This window comes from Suncus etruscus, chromosome 10 (genome assembly GCF_024139225.1).
Source record: "Suncus etruscus isolate mSunEtr1 chromosome 10, mSunEtr1.pri.cur, whole genome shotgun sequence".
NCBI lineage: Eukaryota > Metazoa > Chordata > Mammalia > Eulipotyphla > Soricidae > Suncus > Suncus etruscus.
The window spans coordinates 60,512,917-60,532,433 of NC_064857.1; the positions used below are offsets into that span (position 1 = coordinate 60,512,917).

The 19,517-nt window shown below is 40.7% G+C and overlaps 1 protein-coding gene across 1 annotated transcript in view; it reads left to right on the plus strand.

The window, feature by feature from the left end:
• The first annotated feature begins 2,619 nt into the window (after window positions 1–2,619).
• Window positions 2,620–19,517, plus strand: part of CD226 (CD226 molecule) — an 84,390-nt gene continuing 67,492 nt past the window's right edge. Inside the window, exons 1-2 of the mRNA XM_049782399.1 lie at window positions 2,620–2,665; window positions 2,977–3,315. Of these exons, the coding sequence (XP_049638356.1) occupies window positions 2,620–2,665; window positions 2,977–3,315 (385 nt within the window). The remainder of the gene's footprint in view (window positions 2,666–2,976; window positions 3,316–19,517) is intronic.

Here is a 19,517-nt window from a genome sequence, read left to right on the forward strand (position 1 = left end):
TAGCTTAAGATGCTTGGGAATTCAGGGATTCCTCCAACTTACTGTGAAAGTGAACCCCTTTCCTTAGAATGCTTCCTTCTGACTTACCCCTAAATCCAGGGGCAGGAAACACCCTGAGGACTGAGTTGCAGGACTCACAGAACTGAAAGTGCTGGAACATTCTTTCTAATGATATTTTTCCCCCCATCAACTGCAGCCCACTGCCTTCCGCTGATGCTGAGCAGACATATGCTTTGTCCTTCAGCCTCTCTCACCTGTATAAACCCCCTTGGTCGCCTGCTGGCACACCTGTGCACCTCAGCCACAAAATTTCTCTCTCTCATTTGTCCCTGCGTTTGTTTAATCAGGACTTAATGCCTTTTGTGTCATAAATCATTAGTCTGACAGCCTGTACTCAGCTTTTTTGCATTAGTTATTGCCAGTGGTTTCTCTTCACGCTGTGACCTGGAGCCGATCACGAACTCTTCTCCTGGATAGGTTGGGGGACACCATCTGCATTCACAGTCGGGGTGATGGCATCTCAGGGTTAATCAGAAAGGCACAGCTAATGGCAAAGGTGGTGGCTTCGCAGGTGGAAAGACAAGACTTGAGGCACACATGTGCTCTTGCTGGTCACATACAGTCCCTTGTTCTAACAAAGGGGAAAGCCACAGTGGGCAAAAACAAGCATTTTCCAGTGTACAAGTGACTAAGTGATGAGTGGAAGAATTGCAATGTTCACCCATAAACACCTTTTTTAGGCTCCAAGGCATTCTGGCCAGTCCAGGAAAACCTACATCCAGCCCTCTCTCTTCATTTTTCCCTACCCCATTTGCCTGCAGCCTCCAGTCTGCTGTGTGAATTAAACTAGTCTTTTTCTTCTCAGTATAGTATTATGTGGCTTCCACATGCCCTTCTGTCACTAAGCATTTAGTAAGGATCACTGTGGTGTGGAGGGTGGCAGAGGAGGTGATGTGGGGGGGCTGTTTTTAAACTGACTTATGATACACGGAAGCTCATATTTCATACTATATATCCTGCCTGCAGACTTGGCTGATTCAGTGGCTCAATGATGTACCCTTAAGTCCCAGTCCCTAAGACTTCCCATCTCTCAGCCATCCTTTTTCTCAGGCAGGGTCCTTCAAGGTCACACTCCCTACAGCAACTGGGCAACATTTTTTGTTTGTTTTATAGTCTGATCATACTGTGAAGGAAACAAAGAACTGAAAGACAGAACCAACCTTTTTGACAGAATATAAACAATTTCCTTCATTCTGACTGGGCCAGCTCAGGCCATAACTGGGGTCTCTAACTCCAATCTCCATGCCCCTCAATTAATCACAGTTGACCTCAGACAACATAGACTATAGATTATCATCACATTCCTGGAAGAAGGAGAGAATGCAAACAGAGGGAGGCTTCTCGAAGGTGCGGGAAAAGAAAAATGGGCTCAGTTCAATTCTGAAAATTGAAAGATTGCATTCTTGATGGTGACACTCTTGTTCTTGTGCTCTTGAAATTTTCTAAGAAAGTCCTTCAGTGCCAACAGAATGATACCCCCCCCCCTTCCCAGCTATCCAATGGGTTTGATCTATCATTTTCTGATCCTGGCTCCCCTCAATTTTGTTTCTCCAACCAGTCCAAGCTTACTGCTGGAGCTCATGCACCAACAGGGTGCCATTTTGTGCCGTGGCCAAGGTTGGTTTTTCTCTGTCTCTCATTCCAAGCTCTTTCCAACTATACTCTGCTTCATTTTAGTAAGTTCCCCTGAGGTGACTCCATTTCCTGAAAGATTCTTCCTGGGTTTCATTTGCCTTCAGGTTGCCATGAGACAGCAATCTTCCTTATTTTCACTTTTACTGAAGTGAGGTAGCATAAAGATTGCCAGGTTCAGATGTGAAAAATTCAGGTTCATCACTCTAAGTCCAATTTAAATTTAGCCTTCACCCAATAGATAAGACATATCCAGATCCACCTCCATTCCTTCTTTCCTTTCTTTCTGATACCAGCTCCGTTTTGCCACACAGTTTACTATTTCTCATGTGGGTGGAGTCTCTAAAACCCTACCCTAAACCACAAGTTCCTCCCCTTGGCTTTTCTCTTCTGCTCCTATCACACGTGTGTGTGTGCATGCGTGTGTGTGTGTGTGTGTGTGTGTGTCAACCAGGCTTTTTCTCTAAAAGGAAAACACTATCTTTCTTCTTTCTACACTCCTGTTTTATTTTTCCTCATGTACTTAACTTTCTTTGGCTCCATCTTGTCTTTGTTGAATTTCTGTCTTCCCCCATTTCAGTGTAAGTTTTATGATATTATGTACATACATTCAGCCCTTTCATGTACCTTCACGACCTAGATCAGAGAAAGGCATGAAGGATGTACTCAACTACTATTTGTCCGATGAATGAAACTTTACAATAAGCTTACTGCTTCCCCTAGAGAGAAATTACTCAAATCTACCCATCCTCCCGTGAAAGCAAACCTGACGTTGAAACTAGACTCGTTTTTTCTTTTGCTCATGCTTCAGACAGAGAACATGATTGATATCATCTGAAAGGAAGGAAACAGTTCCTCGTGTTGGTCTCTGCGTGTAACAAAAGAATTTTCATTTTCATCAGCCCGACTCCCAGCCCATCTCCAGCGATGAATTATCTTACGTTCCTCTTGGCAGTTCTTCATGCACACAGAGGTAAAGATGATGTCTTCATTTTAAAAAGTTTACCTTTCTTGGGGTGGGGGGAATCTTATAATCTGCTCAGAATCTCTGATGCTCTTTAGCTAGGTTAGATCATTTATCTCTTGTTCAGAGAAATTCCATGTTATGGATTCCAATGATCAGTAGTGGAATGCTTGGTGGACTAATTGAGCAAATGAGAGTCTTTACCATGATTTTAGTTTAGTATCAGTAGAACAATAGGAATCTTAGAATAAGTTAAAGATCATTATTTGGTATATCAGGGCTCCAGCTAATTAATACAATGTGCTATACCTATCTTTCAGCTCTATGCCAAGAAATGCTTTGGGATACAACTGTTAAACTTGCTGAGAATATGACACTAGAGTGTATCTACCCATCCATGGACAGCTTAACCCAGATGGAGTGGTTCAAGATCAACACAACCAATAAAGAATCCATAGCCATCTTTAACCCGGTTCATGGTGTGGTCATTAGGGAACTGTATGCTGACAGGGTGTCCTTTTTGAATTCAACTGCATCTCCCAATGATATGACCCTGTACTTTCATAATACCTATAGAGCTGATGTTGGCTTCTATTGCTGCTCTCTTCACACTTTCCCTTATGGACACTGGGAGAAGATTATCCAGGTGGTTTCAATAGGTGAGTGAAAATGTTATTTGCCTGTTTGCCTTGATTCTGATTGAGTTAAGCCTATAAAGCCCAAGCAGAAACTTTAAAATGCTATTTTTGTGACATCTCCCTATACCTCTCTAAAATTATAACATTTCAGGGAAATATCACAACAAACTGCATTCATTTTTATTGATGTGCTAATATTTCTCTAAGAGTCCTGCAAATCTGAACACAGTAGGAAAAAGGGCAAGTTTTGTATGGTCTACCTGGTAAACTGAAGCCTAGATTAAACTGATGTTGGATAGAACTAGAAAGCTCTGTGGTCTTGCTTTGTCCCAGTGATGAAAAATTGAGGATCATGCAGATTCTGTCTTAGACCATCACCATAAAATAAATATTAAAATAAAGCATATTTAACCAAACAAAATTGCTGGCTTCAAAGTACACGGACACGTTATGTTTACTCCAAACATGATCTATGAAGTGTGCATGATGTATAAAGTTTCTTTACAAATGCTATCATTGGAATTCTTACTGAGTTCTTTTGCTGGTGGGGGGGTCTTGTCTTGATGTCAATGGCTACTTAATATAAGGATGGTGGGGGCCGGAGAGATAGCATGGAGCTGTAGGGTGTTTGCCTTGCATGCAGAAGGACAGTGGTTTGAATCTTGGCATCCCATATGGTTCCCTGATCCTGCCGGGGGTAATTTCTGAGCGTAGAGCCAGGAGTATCCCCTGAGTACTGCCGGGTGTGACCCCAAAAAACAAAAAAAAATATAGAATAAAATAAAATAAGGATGGTGGCTACTGAAGGGTTGGTGATTGTGCCAGTTTTGTCAAGTGAGACCACATGAAGTTTGCCACAGTGACCCACTTTTCCTTTTCATAAAGCATTTATTTTTAACAGCAATGCTGTTTGGTAGGGTGTTACCCAGAGAAGAGATTTATTCACAATTGATTGACAATAGATGCCTTCAGTGTTAATGACTGCCTTATCAACTATGTTTATATAATATTTAGGAATCCTTTTACAACAAAGTTCTCAGCATCTTCAAAACTGTTCTTAATGGCATTTAGAGAAAGGTATTTGTTTCCAGAAAGTATTCACTTGGCTTTCTTCAAATCCATTATAGGAATCACTATTTATGGCAAAGTAACCTAAATAAATATACTTTTAGAATGAGTACCGGAATAGCATATTAATCTATAGGCTTCATAAATAGATATCTTATTAGAACCCACAAACATTAATTTTTATAACTCTATCAGTGGTACTAGGTGGTCAGATGTGCTGTTATTATATAGTAAAGAGTAAATTATTATTATTTATTTTGAAAATATTTTTTCAGAGCAGTAGGTCTCAGTAGTAAAATAAAAAATCCAATACACCATGTTGTAAACATATTTAATCATTTATTTTAAATGGCTTTTTACTTTCATTAGTAAAACACATGTAGACTTAATATAAATGCTTTTAGAAGGGGATGTGGTGCTCAGGGCTTACTCCTGGCTCAGCATTCAGGGATCCCCTCCTGGCAGGGAGGAATACTAGAAATACTATGGAATACTAGGGATTAAACCCAGGTTGGCTTCATTTAAGGCAAATACCCAACTCACAGTACTCCAGCCCCTAGTCTGATTCTTTAAGGCCTTAGGTTCATCGAAATGGAAAACCATTGGATTTAACTTCATATTATCTATTGCATTAGCCCCTGATAAGAAAATCAGCCAGAAACTTCTCTTTTTTTGGGGGGGTTCACACCCGGCAGCTCTCAGGGGTTGCTCCTGGCTTCACGCTCAGAAATCTCTCCTGGCAGGCTCGGGGGACCATATGGGATGCCGGGATTCGAACCTATGACCTTCTTCATGAAAGGTGAACGCCTTACCTCCATGCTATCTCTCCGGCCCCGAACTTCTCTTTTTTATAACTCTGCAGTCTTGTTTGTCTACACGGTAAATCTATGGGTTATTAAGGATGTAGTGTATTAGTACAAGACAGGCCTTTTCATGTTTAAGATGTTGGGTTTCATCCTGGCACCAATTGGCCTCAGAGAATTCTCAGTGCAAAACAATAAGAAAATATCCATTTGCCTTCATCCATGACTTTAGCTAGATCTCTGTGGCTTCTACATCAGCTCCTGGGATAGTGTCTTACTATCTCATCTAGAGATGGTTTCTGTCCTTAAGCATCATGAAATAATCTCTGCTGGCGTCAGAATTTTCTTTCACAGCATTCTTACCACTCTGCTTTCATAGAATTGAAGAGATTCCTTGTTCTAGACTAGGCTTGTCTTCAGAAAGTGTTTCAGTTGTTTTGATTCTCTTACAGTTTCTTCAAGGGGGGCTTTTACTTTATAAAATACATATATTAAATATATATTATATATAATTCACGTGTTTACTGGAATAGACTTAATTTCCTTCATCACTTATACTTTATATTCAGGTGCTCAGTGTTTGGAACAAGAGGCTTTCTTTGCTTTGCTCCTGCCTTGTCTTCTAATATGTGTTTTTTTTCACTAAGTAGTTATCTTAGTTTTTTGATTTAATGTGAGAATTGTGTGACTCTATGTTTCACTGGACCACATAGTGGTCTCTTTGTAGGGTCACTAACTTACCGAATTTCAGTATTGTTGCATTTCAGAGAATCAAGAAGTCCAAGAGGAGAGAGAAGGTGGAATGGGATGGGGATTCACCAGATAAGTGCTTTGTATCACAAGGTTATGGCACAGGGAACTCCGAAACAGTGGCAGTAGTCACATCCAAATCATTGCTTCCAGGAGTACCATAACATGCACAATAATCATAAAAATAATGAGAAAGTGATGAACGTTAAATTACCAAAATATGACACAGAGACCCAACATGAGAATGTGTTGTTAGAGCAATGGGACTGATGGGCGTTGCTGGATACAGAACAGCTATCCTAGTTTCTATGGAAGAGCAATGGAAACCAGGTAGAACAGTGGCTACAGGGTGGGAACAAAACTTTGGGAGTCCTAGGTAAAATGGTACAAAATTGCATTTATGCAGAATGAATTAGTCTATAAGATATAAAGTAAAATTTAAAAGCATTCATTTATAATTTATTGCATTTTTTTGTACCATAAGTCACCTCCCCACCCTGGTATTTCTTATGGAACAAATGCCGCCTGGAGCTGAAGCCTGAGTGCAGGGGAGGAGAGCATCTAAAAATTTATGTGCATCTTATGGTTAGATGCATCTGATAGTTCAAAAATTACAATACTTTTTGTTTTTAATCTATTTTGCTTTGGATCACACCTGGCTGTGTTATTTCTGACTCTGTACTTAGGGATCGTGTCTGGGATAAACCCAGGTCATTGTGTTTAAGGCAGGTGCCTTATGTGCTATACTATCTCTTTGGATCCAGTTTATAATTTTATATTAAATACATAGGTATGTTTCATATACTCTCATAACAAACATACGATGTGAAAGATTATTATTATCGCATAAGTATTACTCTAGGAATATTAGAATTGCTATGTATTGTCTTTTATATGCTATATGCAATCTTATTTTATTGCTTACCCATACATAGTTTTTATTAAAAGCAGACAGCTTATCTTCTGAATTTAGGCTAGATGAAACTAAATTATTGAGCAACTATGGAGAAATTGTGGTTGCCACATTAAGTTAGGATTTTAGGCATCATGTATCAGCAATTTTGATAATCTTTTTTATTTTGATCAACAAGATTTGTCTCTCTTGTTTTTTTAAAGACAGGGATGAGAGCTCTTTGCTTCATGGGTTTTTGCACAAATAACGATGAGCTAATCAGTTACAGAGCCATCTAAACAACTCTATGCAGTTAGAATTCTTCATGATAGTATATTAAGCTGCTTTGTTATTTTTGCTTTCAAATTTTACGTATTAGGAGACCAGTGAGTACATTTAACTCATATGATATTTGGCAGGCTTTATTTTTCAAAATTCAGAATGGTAGGGAATATGAAAAAGAGTAACTGCATTTCAGAATTCATTATAAAATACATTTAACTTCAATTCATGCACTTTATTAACGACATATCATGAACTATAAATAACACATATGTGTAGTAGAATGGGGACAGAGATGATCTATTTAACATAAAAATTGTACCTTGAGTTCAGAAATTCTCATTTGCACAATAAATTGGAAGAACCTCAAGAGGCTGAGAGACATACAACTTCAAAAATCTATTGCTAGGGGCCAGGGCAATGGCGCAAGAGGTAAGCCATCTGCCTTGCCTGCACTAGCCTAGGATGAACCGCTGTTCAATCCCCTGGGGTCAAATTGTCCCCCAAGCCAGCAGCGACTTCTGAGCACATAGCCAGAAGTAACCCCTGAGCGTCACAGGGTGTGGCCCAAAATTAAAAAAAAACTATTTCTAAAAATGAGGCATTACATTTCTCTACAATAATTATTTTTATATTAGTTATTGCTTCACTCATATGTTACGATTTGTCTAAAAGATCTATGTACTTCAATATTGGGCGCACACCAATTTATTAGCTGAATCTTCTTGATGTCTTGATCCTCGAATAATATTTGAGTACATAGATTTATCTCTCCTCTTATAGTTTATTGTGTGAGAAGAGCTTTACCATGTTTCACTCAGGCCCTTTCTTTTAAACCTCCCTCCACTGAAATGTGGACACAAGTTGTATTTGGCAGATAAGGAAAATGAGATAGAGTGCTGTGTGGCAACGTATCCAAGTTTACACTTTCTATATGTCCCACAGATGAAGTTGTAAATCCATGTGGAAAATGACCACCTTAAAATATGGAAGGCCCTGGCTCCTGAGGAAGGAGATATGAGCTTTGCACGTTTTCAACTCCCTACCCCATCAAGCTTTCGGTCTAGTCTTAAAAAGCAAATTCAATATCTTCCACCAGATAAGTGTGGTTCTATTTGTGCAAAATTGCATTTGAGGCGTGTTCACTTCAGAAAGACCCTTCTGGATTAGTCACAGGCACAGATTGTCAGTGGTAACAATGCTGCAATCATTTTTCTGTCTCATGGGAGAATACTCTGAGAAGATTTGAGGACAGTAGTCCCCAAAGAGCCCTTTTATTGCAGAATGTGTAGCCGATAGTGGGATTATAGAGAAAATTTATGCAGCCCTTTTGTCTTCTGAAGTAGTCAGTTGCAAAACATGAAGATATTATTCTAGAGACTCAGCCGGCATCCCCAAGCTTACCCACATGACTGACCCATTCAGGAAACTCCACCTCCTAACTGTCAGTGAGATGCCAGTGGGGTAGGGAATAAACAAATACCGTATCTTTGAGTACTTAAGAAACACTAGAGGAAAACTTTCTGTTCCCATTAGATGGCTTAAGAAACAGAGTCAGAGCTATTAACTAACTCAAGTTTTCTGCTCTGCCAAGTCACAGGGCCAAAGGGAAATCAAGTCAAGTCTCTGAAGGTCCAGCAAGTAGATGAAGGGATTGGACTTTGGCCAAGGGAAAAGGATGCTCAGGGGTGAGTTGCACTGGACAGTGAGGATTTGGGAGGAGGTTTTGTTTTTGCTTTAAAGAGTGATTTTAATCATTTATTTGTTCATTTAGGGTATTGGTACTTGATGATATTAAATTTCACTGATCTCCCACTTCAACCCCCTTTTCTCTTGGTTGTTATTGTCATTGCAATAATTCACAAATCACACACTTGGTCGTGGTGTTCACACTAACCCGGCTGCTGTAGATATCATGAGGAACTTAACTATGTGTTGTAGTCTTTGAGGTAACTTGGTGTCTCGTAGAGAAACACATCTCAGCCAGTCTTTTCCCACCTCTCAGAAGAAGACTGACTCATTACATTGTAACTATGCAGAAGGGAATAAAAATTTCAGAGTAGGGTAATCAAGAAATGTGGATTGAAATACCCACTGTTGAATTGGGAGTAACTTAGTGGATCTATTGTATTATTGGAATTGTCAGGATTTTACAGAGAAACCGAATCAAGGCAATGATTGATTCTATGTAAGAAAGAGCTTCCTGTGATCAGAGAGGGGCAAGTCCAGGTATTCAGTGTGGGCCTGCTGGTTGGATCTGGGAATTACAGAAGCTCAAAGACAGTCAGCCAGAGAATACCCTCTTGTTAGAAAAGCCAGTGCTTTTTTTTTTCTTTTCTTTTCTTTTCAGACTTTCAACTGACTGGATGAGTTGGAAGGTAAGTGGTTTCCTCAAACACTACCAGTTCAAAGGTTCATCTCATTCCAGGCTGTAGTCCAAATCAACATTTAAAATGAGCCATCACAGGCTGGAGCAATAACACTGCTGTTAGGGCATTTGCCTTGCAAGCGATTGACCCAGGCCAACCCTGGTTTGATTCCTGGCATTCCATATGGTCCCTAAGCCTGCCAGGAAAGATTTCTGAGTGTAGAGCCAGGAGTAACCCCGGAGTGTTGCCTAGTGTGGCCCCAAAACAAAACAAAATATTAGCCAGCACATTTATTTTGGTAAGTGATGGATCATTAGTAAGGACCCTCAGAGCCTATGATTCAATAATCTTACTGTGTTATCCTATGTAGCCTAGGATATTAATTTAATCTAGATTTATCTAGTTTTGATCTAGAGATTCCTGGAATATCCTCCAGATTGTGACCTCTAGGAGAATGACCTAAAAATCTCTAGAGTAGAAGTGGGTACACTAGCCCCAAAAATGGATTGATCCTACATGAAAGTTCATTAGCAAGAAGTTGAGCAAATTCACTGAGATTTGATTATACTTTATATTATAAAGTAGTGAGTGACCAGTCAAGACCCATTAGCAAGGGGGATGAATTTCAGCAACATTACAGTAAAAATAAAAGCCAGAGAAACAAGAACAGGGTTCAACAGCACAAAACCCACATGGTATTCTTCCTTTTCTTTAAAGCTGGAACAGTGAAAAATCCAAACAATGTGTTATTTTCAGATCTAAACAAGTGTGATTAAACTCTAAGAAGAAATCAAGTTGTGAGCATGACAGGATAGGCCAAAGGAGGAACCTTTAGTAATCATAATTCTGTATTTTTTTTTTTGAAAGAGGCCTTTGGTCCCCATTTGTCTCAAAAATGCATTGCAAACCTGGCATGAGTTAATGGGTATGTTGAGTTGGGAGGAACTGAACCCACTTATACACAAATTCACTCATCAAATTTTAACTGAAAAAAAAAACCCACTAAATATGAGATAATGCTTGTGGTTTTGGATGGTACAAAAATAAAACTTATCTCTCAGATAAGTGCATAGCAGAGTGTTATGGGGCAAACAAATTGTAATAACAAATGAGGATTTATTTATTTTTTATTTTGGGATCTATCTAATGGCCCTCAGGGCTTAACCCTGGATCTACCCTCAGGGATCATACCTTGGAAGTGATTAGGGGACCAGATGATTAGAGAGACTAAATATTTTGGTTAACTGTGTACTAGACAGCAATACCTGCTGTATTTCACTGATCATGTTGGCTGGAATTAAAAGCAAAGAATAAGTATTATTACTTTTTAAATTTAATTTTAAAGGGATTGAGAAATCTATTTTTAGTCAAGAAATTTAGAATTGGTTTCTTCTAAAGGGGGACTTTGTGGGGAATCTTGAAGGAAGAGAATCAGAATATTTGTGGAAGCAGAAACATTTTAAGACAGTTGCTTTGGAAATGAAGTGGAAAGCAAAGACATTTCACCTTGTGGTAGACTTCTTGGAGAGGTCATTTTCATTTTTTTTTAAAAAAAAAAGGTTCCAAAAAATACAGATTACACCAACTCCTGGTATTATTGATTCACTCTGCAGTCTCCTTGGGTTAACAGCCCCCAGATGGGCTGGGCTAACTCATGTGGATCCGATGTTTCTAAAGGTACCAGAACCAGGGTCTTGGGCAATGACAATGACACTCTATTTTAAGGTGTTTGCAAAACGGTTCCATTTGTGATTTTTGTCCTGACTCCCTAAATTCAGAAATAGGAAAGGAAGCAGATGAAAGGCACTGGCTTCCCTCTCAGATAGCTTTGGAAGTTGGGGTATGGGTAGGGGGGAGAAATGTGCCTTGTGGAGGTGCTCTAGGGGCAGGGAGACTTGAGGGGGTGTTGCTTCAGCCCTGTAGCCCTGTGCTCTTCTACACTCTCTCAGATGGTCTTTTCTTGTGTTAAAGAGAAAGAGGGGGGGGGGAGAGAGGACATAGAAGGGAAAGAGAGGTGAGGACAGAAGAGATGAGGAGATAAAGACAAATTTTGCTCCTTAAAAGATGGTGTGGGTAAGCCAAGAGTGAGGTGCTATGAAATGAAGATTTCACACCCAGAAATCTCTCACTATCTCCCTTCCTTCCTTCCTTCCTTCCTTCCTTCCTTCCTTCCTTCCTTCCTTCCTTCCTTCCTTCCTTCCTTCCTTCCTTCCTTCCTTCCTTCCTTCCTTCCTTCCTTCCTTCCTTCCTTCCTTCCTTCCTTCCTTCCTTCCTTCCTTCCTTCCTTCCTTCCTTCCTTCCTTCAACAAGTTTTTTTATTACCTTCAGGTCTGCCTTGATCTTAGCACGGCCACATCCGAGCCTCACTCCTTTCCTGCCATAAAACTTGCTCAAAGCAAGACCTGACCAAAGAACTTTCAGAGGAAGGAGTCAGGGTTTCCCCTAAACAGGTTACTTTCTTAAGATCGCAGTTCAGGTTCTGTGCTGAAATTGTACCCCAGATAGGTTCATTCCCTACGTGTTCATGGGAGCACAAGCTACCTGAGGACAGGGCCTTGAATATTCTCTGATCCAGGGAGTACTCCCGAAGTATGCATAACCACTCAGTCAAGTGCCAACACTACTAGAAGGGTCTGGAAATCTTTAGAAGAGACTTCTGCTGTGAGGCACCTCATGGATTTACTCTGGAAATCCAAGGAAGCCTTCTGGAGAGTAGAGTCGAAACTGCAGCTGGCTAAGAACGTTCACACACAACGCAAGAACATGCATTCACACTCTCTCACACTTGCTCATGCATGCCTGTGCACAACCACACATTCACACTCTCACACAAGCCAAAAACATATATTCACACACCCATACATGCTTGCAGTCATACACACATATTGACACTCACACAATGCAAAGACATGTATTCACATGCATGCACAAACATGACCATACATACGAACACATTCACACAATTCAAGAACATATATGCCCATGCACACACATGCACGCACTCACACATGCATACCCGTTCTCATGTAATGCAAAAAATGTATTCACACACTCACATACACACAGTCACAGACTTTCATATATAAACAGCACGCAAAAACAACACAAAACACATTCACACATCTATCTATGCGGAACCTACTCACACCCACTCGCTCATTCCCGCAGTTACACTAACACAGGCACATAGACTCGCATTCAACCACAGGTATACACGCCACCTCACACACTTTTATACACACATTTACATTCACAGTCACCCCCACAGACACCCTCACACATAATGAAGCCCGGACAATAAAAAAAGCAGGGAGGATACGAATGTTTTGCAATTTAGTCATGAAAAATTTCCCCCCCATCGTCTTTCTCCTGTGGATGTTTTCTAACTATCAGAGCCTACGTGAAAACCGTCATAAGGACAGATGCCTGTCTCTATACCTGCAGCACGGCTTCACGTGTACTCATGAGCTGAATCAACAATCTCCTAGATTCTCCAGCCTTCCCCAGGGACTTCAATTTACCTGAGTTCTTTTTTTCTTCCCTCTCTCTTTACCTGAGTTCTTAAGGAGGTTCCAGTGAAGGAAGAATTTGGCTCTAGTCTTCGATTGGTTTCTGCACAATTCCTTGATTCTTTCACACTCTCCTGAATTTGCCTTGCTGCCTTTGATGTGGCTTCTGAATTTCAGTTTTATTCCTGAAACTGGGGCCTGTTCAGAAAGTTCAGAACAGCACAGCAGGTCCTGTCAGTTTAAAAACTTGCAAGATTATTCCTGGTTGCTTCCTTCTCCCTGCTCTATCTTCTTCTAATTTATTTGAGCCTGCAGAGAAATTTGCTATTTTGATCCAGCCAAGAAATACATTTCAACATAATCTGGAACTTTCTAGAAACTTCTACAATTTTCTGAGCAGGTTTTGAGTGCTTCAACAGAAAGTACAAAAACTTTCTAGAAAGAAACCAACTTTCTAGAAAGAAACAGAGCAAAACTAATATGTTATAGGGTTAGATAAATTAGTTTCTGATGGCTGATGGGGAAAGTTAAGTTTCTGTATGTCTTTCCTCTCTGACAAAGCTGGTGTCAGCTCCACAGTGAAGTAGCTAAAGGCACATACTTCTCTGTCCAGCTCTCTGGGGAAACAGTTTCTGCTACTCCAAGGAGGCTATTTCATTGAATATTTTCTCCTACTAAACATCATGTCAGCCGCTCTACAAAATCCCAAGAGATAGTAGGTTAAATCTTGACTTTCAGGTTTCCTGATTGGCTAACAGGACCAATTGAAAAAAGGCAAGAAGGCAATGCACTACTAAGTTAATGGGTGCTGATTTTGCAGGATGACATTCAGAGACCCACAATGACATTCAGAGACCCACAATGAGGTGTATGGAAGGAGATGGAAAAAGGTCCCATGAATCAAGGTCCAATGGAGCTGCTTCTCCAAGAATGGTCTCTATGGTCATTGTGGAGAAGGAAGGATTACATTGAAAAGTTGGGTCGGACGGAGAAGGGACCACTATGACAATGAGAGTTGGAAATGCTCACTCTGGACTAGAACTAGAACACAGTGGAATACTATGCAGCTGTTAGGAAAAATGAAGCATGAAATATGCCTATACGTGGACAGACATGGAGACTCCTATGCTGAGTGAAATGAGTCAGAGGAGAGAGACAAACACAGAATAGTCTCACTCAGATGTGCGATTTAAGAAAAATAAAAGACAGTATGGTAATACTCAAAAATAGAGATGAGGGACCGAAAGACCAGCCCATCATATAAAGTTTATCACAAAGAGTGGTGAGCATTATTAGAGAAATAAATGCACCAGCAATTACCATGACAATGACAGTGAGAGAGAGGAATAGAAAGACAGGGAGGGGGTAGAGCAGAAGGGAAATGGGAAACATTGGTGGCAGGAAAGTTACACTGATGTAGTGTGGTGTACATTCGATGACTGAAACCCAACTACAAAATTTTTGTTACAAGGTGCTTAAATAAAAAAATCATTATTAGTTTAAAAAAGAGAGAGAGACAGAGATAGAGAGATTGAAGAGAGAGAATTAAAGTGTCTGCCATAGAGGCAGAATGGAGGAGTGAAACGGGATGGGAAATAAACACTGCTGAAGAGATGGACGCTGGGATATCATTGTATGACTGATTGAATTTCACCTAACAACAGCTTTTAATTCTATCTCACAATGATTTAATTTAGAAAAAAATTCTCTCTCAAGGCCAGAGAGATAGCACAGCAGGTAGGGCATTTGCCTTGCATGTAGCTGATGGAGGCATCCCATATTGTCCCCTGAGCCTGCTGGGATTAATATCTGAGTGCAGAGCCATGAGTAATATCTGAGCACTGCCAGATGTGACCCCAAAATCAAACAAAAATTCCCTTTACTCAAGAGAATGCCTCATTCATTTTTAACCCTAGCATATAAGAAAGAGGAGGAAAAGGAGGATAGAAATTGAGAGGGAAGGGAAGTAAAAAGAGGGAGAAAGGACTTAACAGGGGCAGAGACCTTAACACCTGGAGGATGTTGAAGTGGGATGTGTCTATCTAAACCCAGAATCACAACACTGCAAGTGGGACTTGCAAACTACAATAACCAATGCAAAAATGTGCCTAGCACAGAGGCAGGCTGGTGGCTGGGAGGGAACCTGGGAGAATCCATGCAGGGAAATTGGTGATGTGATCAGTGCTAGAATGTTCTATGACTGAAATTCAACTATGATTAACTTTGTAAATCACGGAGCCTTAATGGTCGAAAGCAATCCCCTCCTCAAGGGTGGGATGGCATTTAACTAGCATTAGGCTATGTTTGGGTTTTAAGAAGCATCTGCAGCAAAAAGCCTCATCTGATTATCAGAGAGTGGACTAGGGGAGGCACAGAGATATGAATGGGAGGTTCTGGGTAAGTAGCTACTCACCTCTGACCCTCCAGAAAAAGGGAGGACTCAGATGAGTTCTTGCATGATATGCACAATTACCCACCACTCCTCCATACCTTGAATTGCTCAGTGTGAGACTTAACCCTTGTCTCTCTGAATCTCAGAGGAGCCAAGGAATTTATACTGGGATAACTTGGTCAGGTCTAGAAAGTGTTGTGAAGGTTGCTTTCCCCAAGAAAATCCAGGTTCTTTATCTTTGTCAAAGAAAGAACTCAAAGACAATACAGTAGATATAAAAGCGGTGGTATTTCTTAAAGAGCTAGAGTGTGCTTGGGGTGTGGGTGCAGTTACTGTTCAGGTTTTTTGGGGAAAGTGTTTTTGAGGGGAGAAAAACCTAGGGAATGAATATGCATCAGGGCTGGGCATCATTATCATGACTAAGTAACACTAAAGTTTGATATATGTGCATCAAAATATGTCAGCTCTTATTTCATGTGTCATTAACATCTAATTATATGCCCAGGGGGTGTGCAGTTCATATATATTTTTGGATTCAAAAGAAGAAGAAAGTAGGGCAAGGGTTCTACTTCCTGAGATGCTCCAGTAAGTGAGTTTACAAAGTCCTCTTTTTATCAGGAAATTTATTCCCACAGGTTGTGCAGGTTACAACCCCCAGATGCATTTGTTTTTCTTGAGGCACAAGAGATATTCTTATGTAGTTTTTTATCGTATTTTTTGCTTATTGTAGTAGTTTTCCACATGCCTCTCCTGCAACAATCTGTAAAGGGAATGTGCTTTGCCTTTGAAGTGTGAAAAGTCCATTTGATCACAGGTTTTGAGGAAGAAAACGGGAGTGGGGGGGTGGAGGGGGTCTAGACTTTGAACTTGGGAGATTTATTTCCAAATAGTGATAGTCATAGTCAGTCTTGATGACAAGAGCCATTGCCCTGGCAACTGTGCATGTGATGATTCATAGGAGTGAGCAAAGAAAAGATGAGAACAATAGAAGGCAGGGGACAGACATCCAGAGTCCTGAAAGAGGAAAGTTCCTAGGAAGCCACCAACCCAAATGATCTTCACAGCTCTCCCTACCCTGCAAAATTGCACACAGATAAGACACTTCTTCTCAGATGCCTTCTTCCAAATCCTCTGTCAGTCAATAAACAGCTTGACTGTATGTTGGGTACCAAAGACTGAGATGTTAGAGGTGAGCTGTTCCTGAGAGAACTGGAGAGAGATGCTCATGTCTATGTTCTTCAGACTCATACACAGTGCAAAGGTAGGGGAGATGGTGGCCCTAGAAATGTGTTGTTGGCTGTGTTGGGGGCATAGAACATGATGATCATGGTGGTGGTGAGTCTGGCCATTAAAAGGAGAAATGGACCATTCATTCAGGAAGTTTTGGAGAGGAGACAACTTCTGAGCTCATGCATGAAGGAGGATTGAAAGCTGCCTAGTGGGCCACCATCATTCCCTAGGTATGGAAACTGGTGTGCAAAGGAACTGCAGGATTCTTAGCAAAACTAGAGTCTTCATGAATGTCAGGTGGGTGGTGGGGCCAGGAGCTGAAATTGAATGGGGAGTGGAAGAGGTGGAGACATCTGATAGGCTGCAAGTTTGGGCTAAGCTGTGGAAAGGAAAGTTTCAAATTTGACTTGAAGTTGCCTTTGCTTAGCAAGCCCACATTCTTGCTTTGACGGTGGAGTGGTTCTGTTGCTGTGAATATTGCTGTTGTTTTGTTGCCTTAGTGTGGTGGGAGCTCAACTTATTTCTAAGTACTCCTTTGTCTTACAGCTCCTCGTCACATTCTAAGCTGTTTTGACTTTATTCCTTAGGCCAGGGGGAGCATTCAGACTTGATTAGACAGATGGCTTGTTGTTCAAACAAAACCTTTGGCCAGAACTCTACTGGGGGCTAGAAACAGAGACCAGAAAGGGAGAACTAGTGAGAAAACAAGTCTTGGTGAGTGTTTGTCCTCACCCCACATTTCTATGTGGAAGCCTGAATTTCAGACCTCAGAAAAGGACTCAATTGGAAACTAAGGTCCTGAAATTGAATTGGATTTAAAGGAGGTCATTTGAGGAGCCCCAAATTCAATCTGATTGGTGTTCAGGAGATGTCCAGGCAAAGATACACTCAAAGTCAAGCCCATATGATGACAGGTGGGACAGGAGGGGCCTTGAAAGGAATCAAGTTTCCTGGCACCTTGACTGTGAGGAAAAACCATTTCCAGCATCAAGACTTGTGAGGAAACACATTTCAGTGAGGTTAGCCAGTATTGGTGCTTTGTGATTTTGGTCTCAGAGGACTGTTATGGAGGCTAGAGCCACAGCTGGGATGTGTGTGTGTGTGTGTGTGTGTGTGTGTGTGTGTGTGTGTGTGTGAGAGAGAGAGAGAGAGAGAGAGAGAGAGAGAGAGAGAGAGAGAGAGAGAGAGAGAGAGAGAGAGAGAGAGAGAGAAGGAGAGAGAGCATTAAATGTGGGCAGTGTGGGGGAAAGCCAAGAATGGCAGAAGAAAGAGAATCCTTGACAGCCCATGAATAATATAGATTTGAACTGTGTGTGTCTACCTGTGTGCAGGTTGTCTGAAACACAAATGAGTCTCAATAAACACATCCAGGGCTGTAGCTATGTTTTCTTTTCCTTCTGACTCTCTCAATAACTCCCATGGATTTGAAAGATGTGCACAAAAACTGTTCTGAGCCTGTTCTTGAGCTAGAAATGAGAAGCATTTTTCCCTCTGCACTATTGTTTTGGTGCTCTCAAATTTTACACTATTTTGCTTTTTTCAGTGAAGAGCCTTTTCATCTTCATGACCCTAGGATCCCAATCTAAGTCTTATACCATTTAGCCTTGAAGTGGCATTGTTTCTGTGATCTGCTTCTCTCTTGCTGCCAATGCTCTTTTTGTGGCCAGATTTCCCTGTGGTTTGGGTAATTTTGGACTGAGTACTCTTAATTCCTTCAGAAACATTACTGAGAGCCCCCCAAGGCTAGGAATAAAGAGTTTTTTTATTTGCATAGGAATTGAAATTAGGGCTTTCCCAACCTGAATTGAGTACTATGCCTCGCTATGGGAATTGAGCCCAGAAATCCTGGGAGGAAGCATATTTATGCTGAAGTTCTCTTTGGATTCTCTTTCTTTTTTCACAGTGTCCAGTTATGTAGACAGAGGCAGCTGGTCCTTGTGGAATCTACTTCTGTATTTATACTCTATTGAGTTTCCCTTCTCTCTCAGCATTTGTTTTGATGTTTCTTGCAAGTTGTTTTTAGATATCCTTCCTGTCCTTCTTCCTGATTTGTACTCCTGTGCTGGCCCATCTCCCCAGATGAATAGCCAGTTGGGTTTCAGGGTCTCCATCTTGCATTTTTTCTGCCTATAACAGCCTGGCCGTTGGGTTTAATGCAAGCAACCAAACTCTTCCATGCAAGCCGATATTTCCCCTTGAACTTTCATAGACCCAATTTTCTATAGTGTTTGGGTTTCTTTGGGGATTTTTCTTTTTACCTATTTAACACTGTTTTTTTTCCAGGTGAAAATATTTGCATTTGGTTTTCAGTTTCATCTATTTATGCAAAATTTCCAATTATATATATATATATATTTTACATTTTGCCTTTCAAATTAGAATTGCCTTTAATCTTTTTAGTCTCTCCTTTCACAGTATTCTATAAATGTAAATACATTTTATTTAGTTAAAATTTTTTTAAAGCTGTCTTTTTTTTTGAGGGGTAGATTTGGGACACATTTAGCCATACTCAGTACTTACTCCTGGCTGTTAACTTATTTGATAAGGGTTCAAAGCGACCCTATGTGGTATTGGAATCCAACCCAGGTCAGCTGTGTGCAAGGCAGGCACCCTTTTTGCTGTATTATCTCCCTGGCCTTACATTATTATTTCTTGGTGCTGCAGGAATTCATGCAATTACAATGAAAGGAGTTGAAAATATTTTTTGCTTTTTGTGTAGGAAAAGCTCAGGAGGGCACTCATGACACATCTCGGTCCCTTCTAGTTGTGGAAGTGCTCTTGGTCCTGTGTTGAAGGCGGGAGGGTGCCTAGAGTCTCCCATAAAATTATCTGCCCACTGTTGGAAGATACAAAGTTTGACAGTGGCTGTTGGTTTGGTCACGTTCCTACTGTCCCCAAACATGCACCCATATTTATCTTCTTGAAACA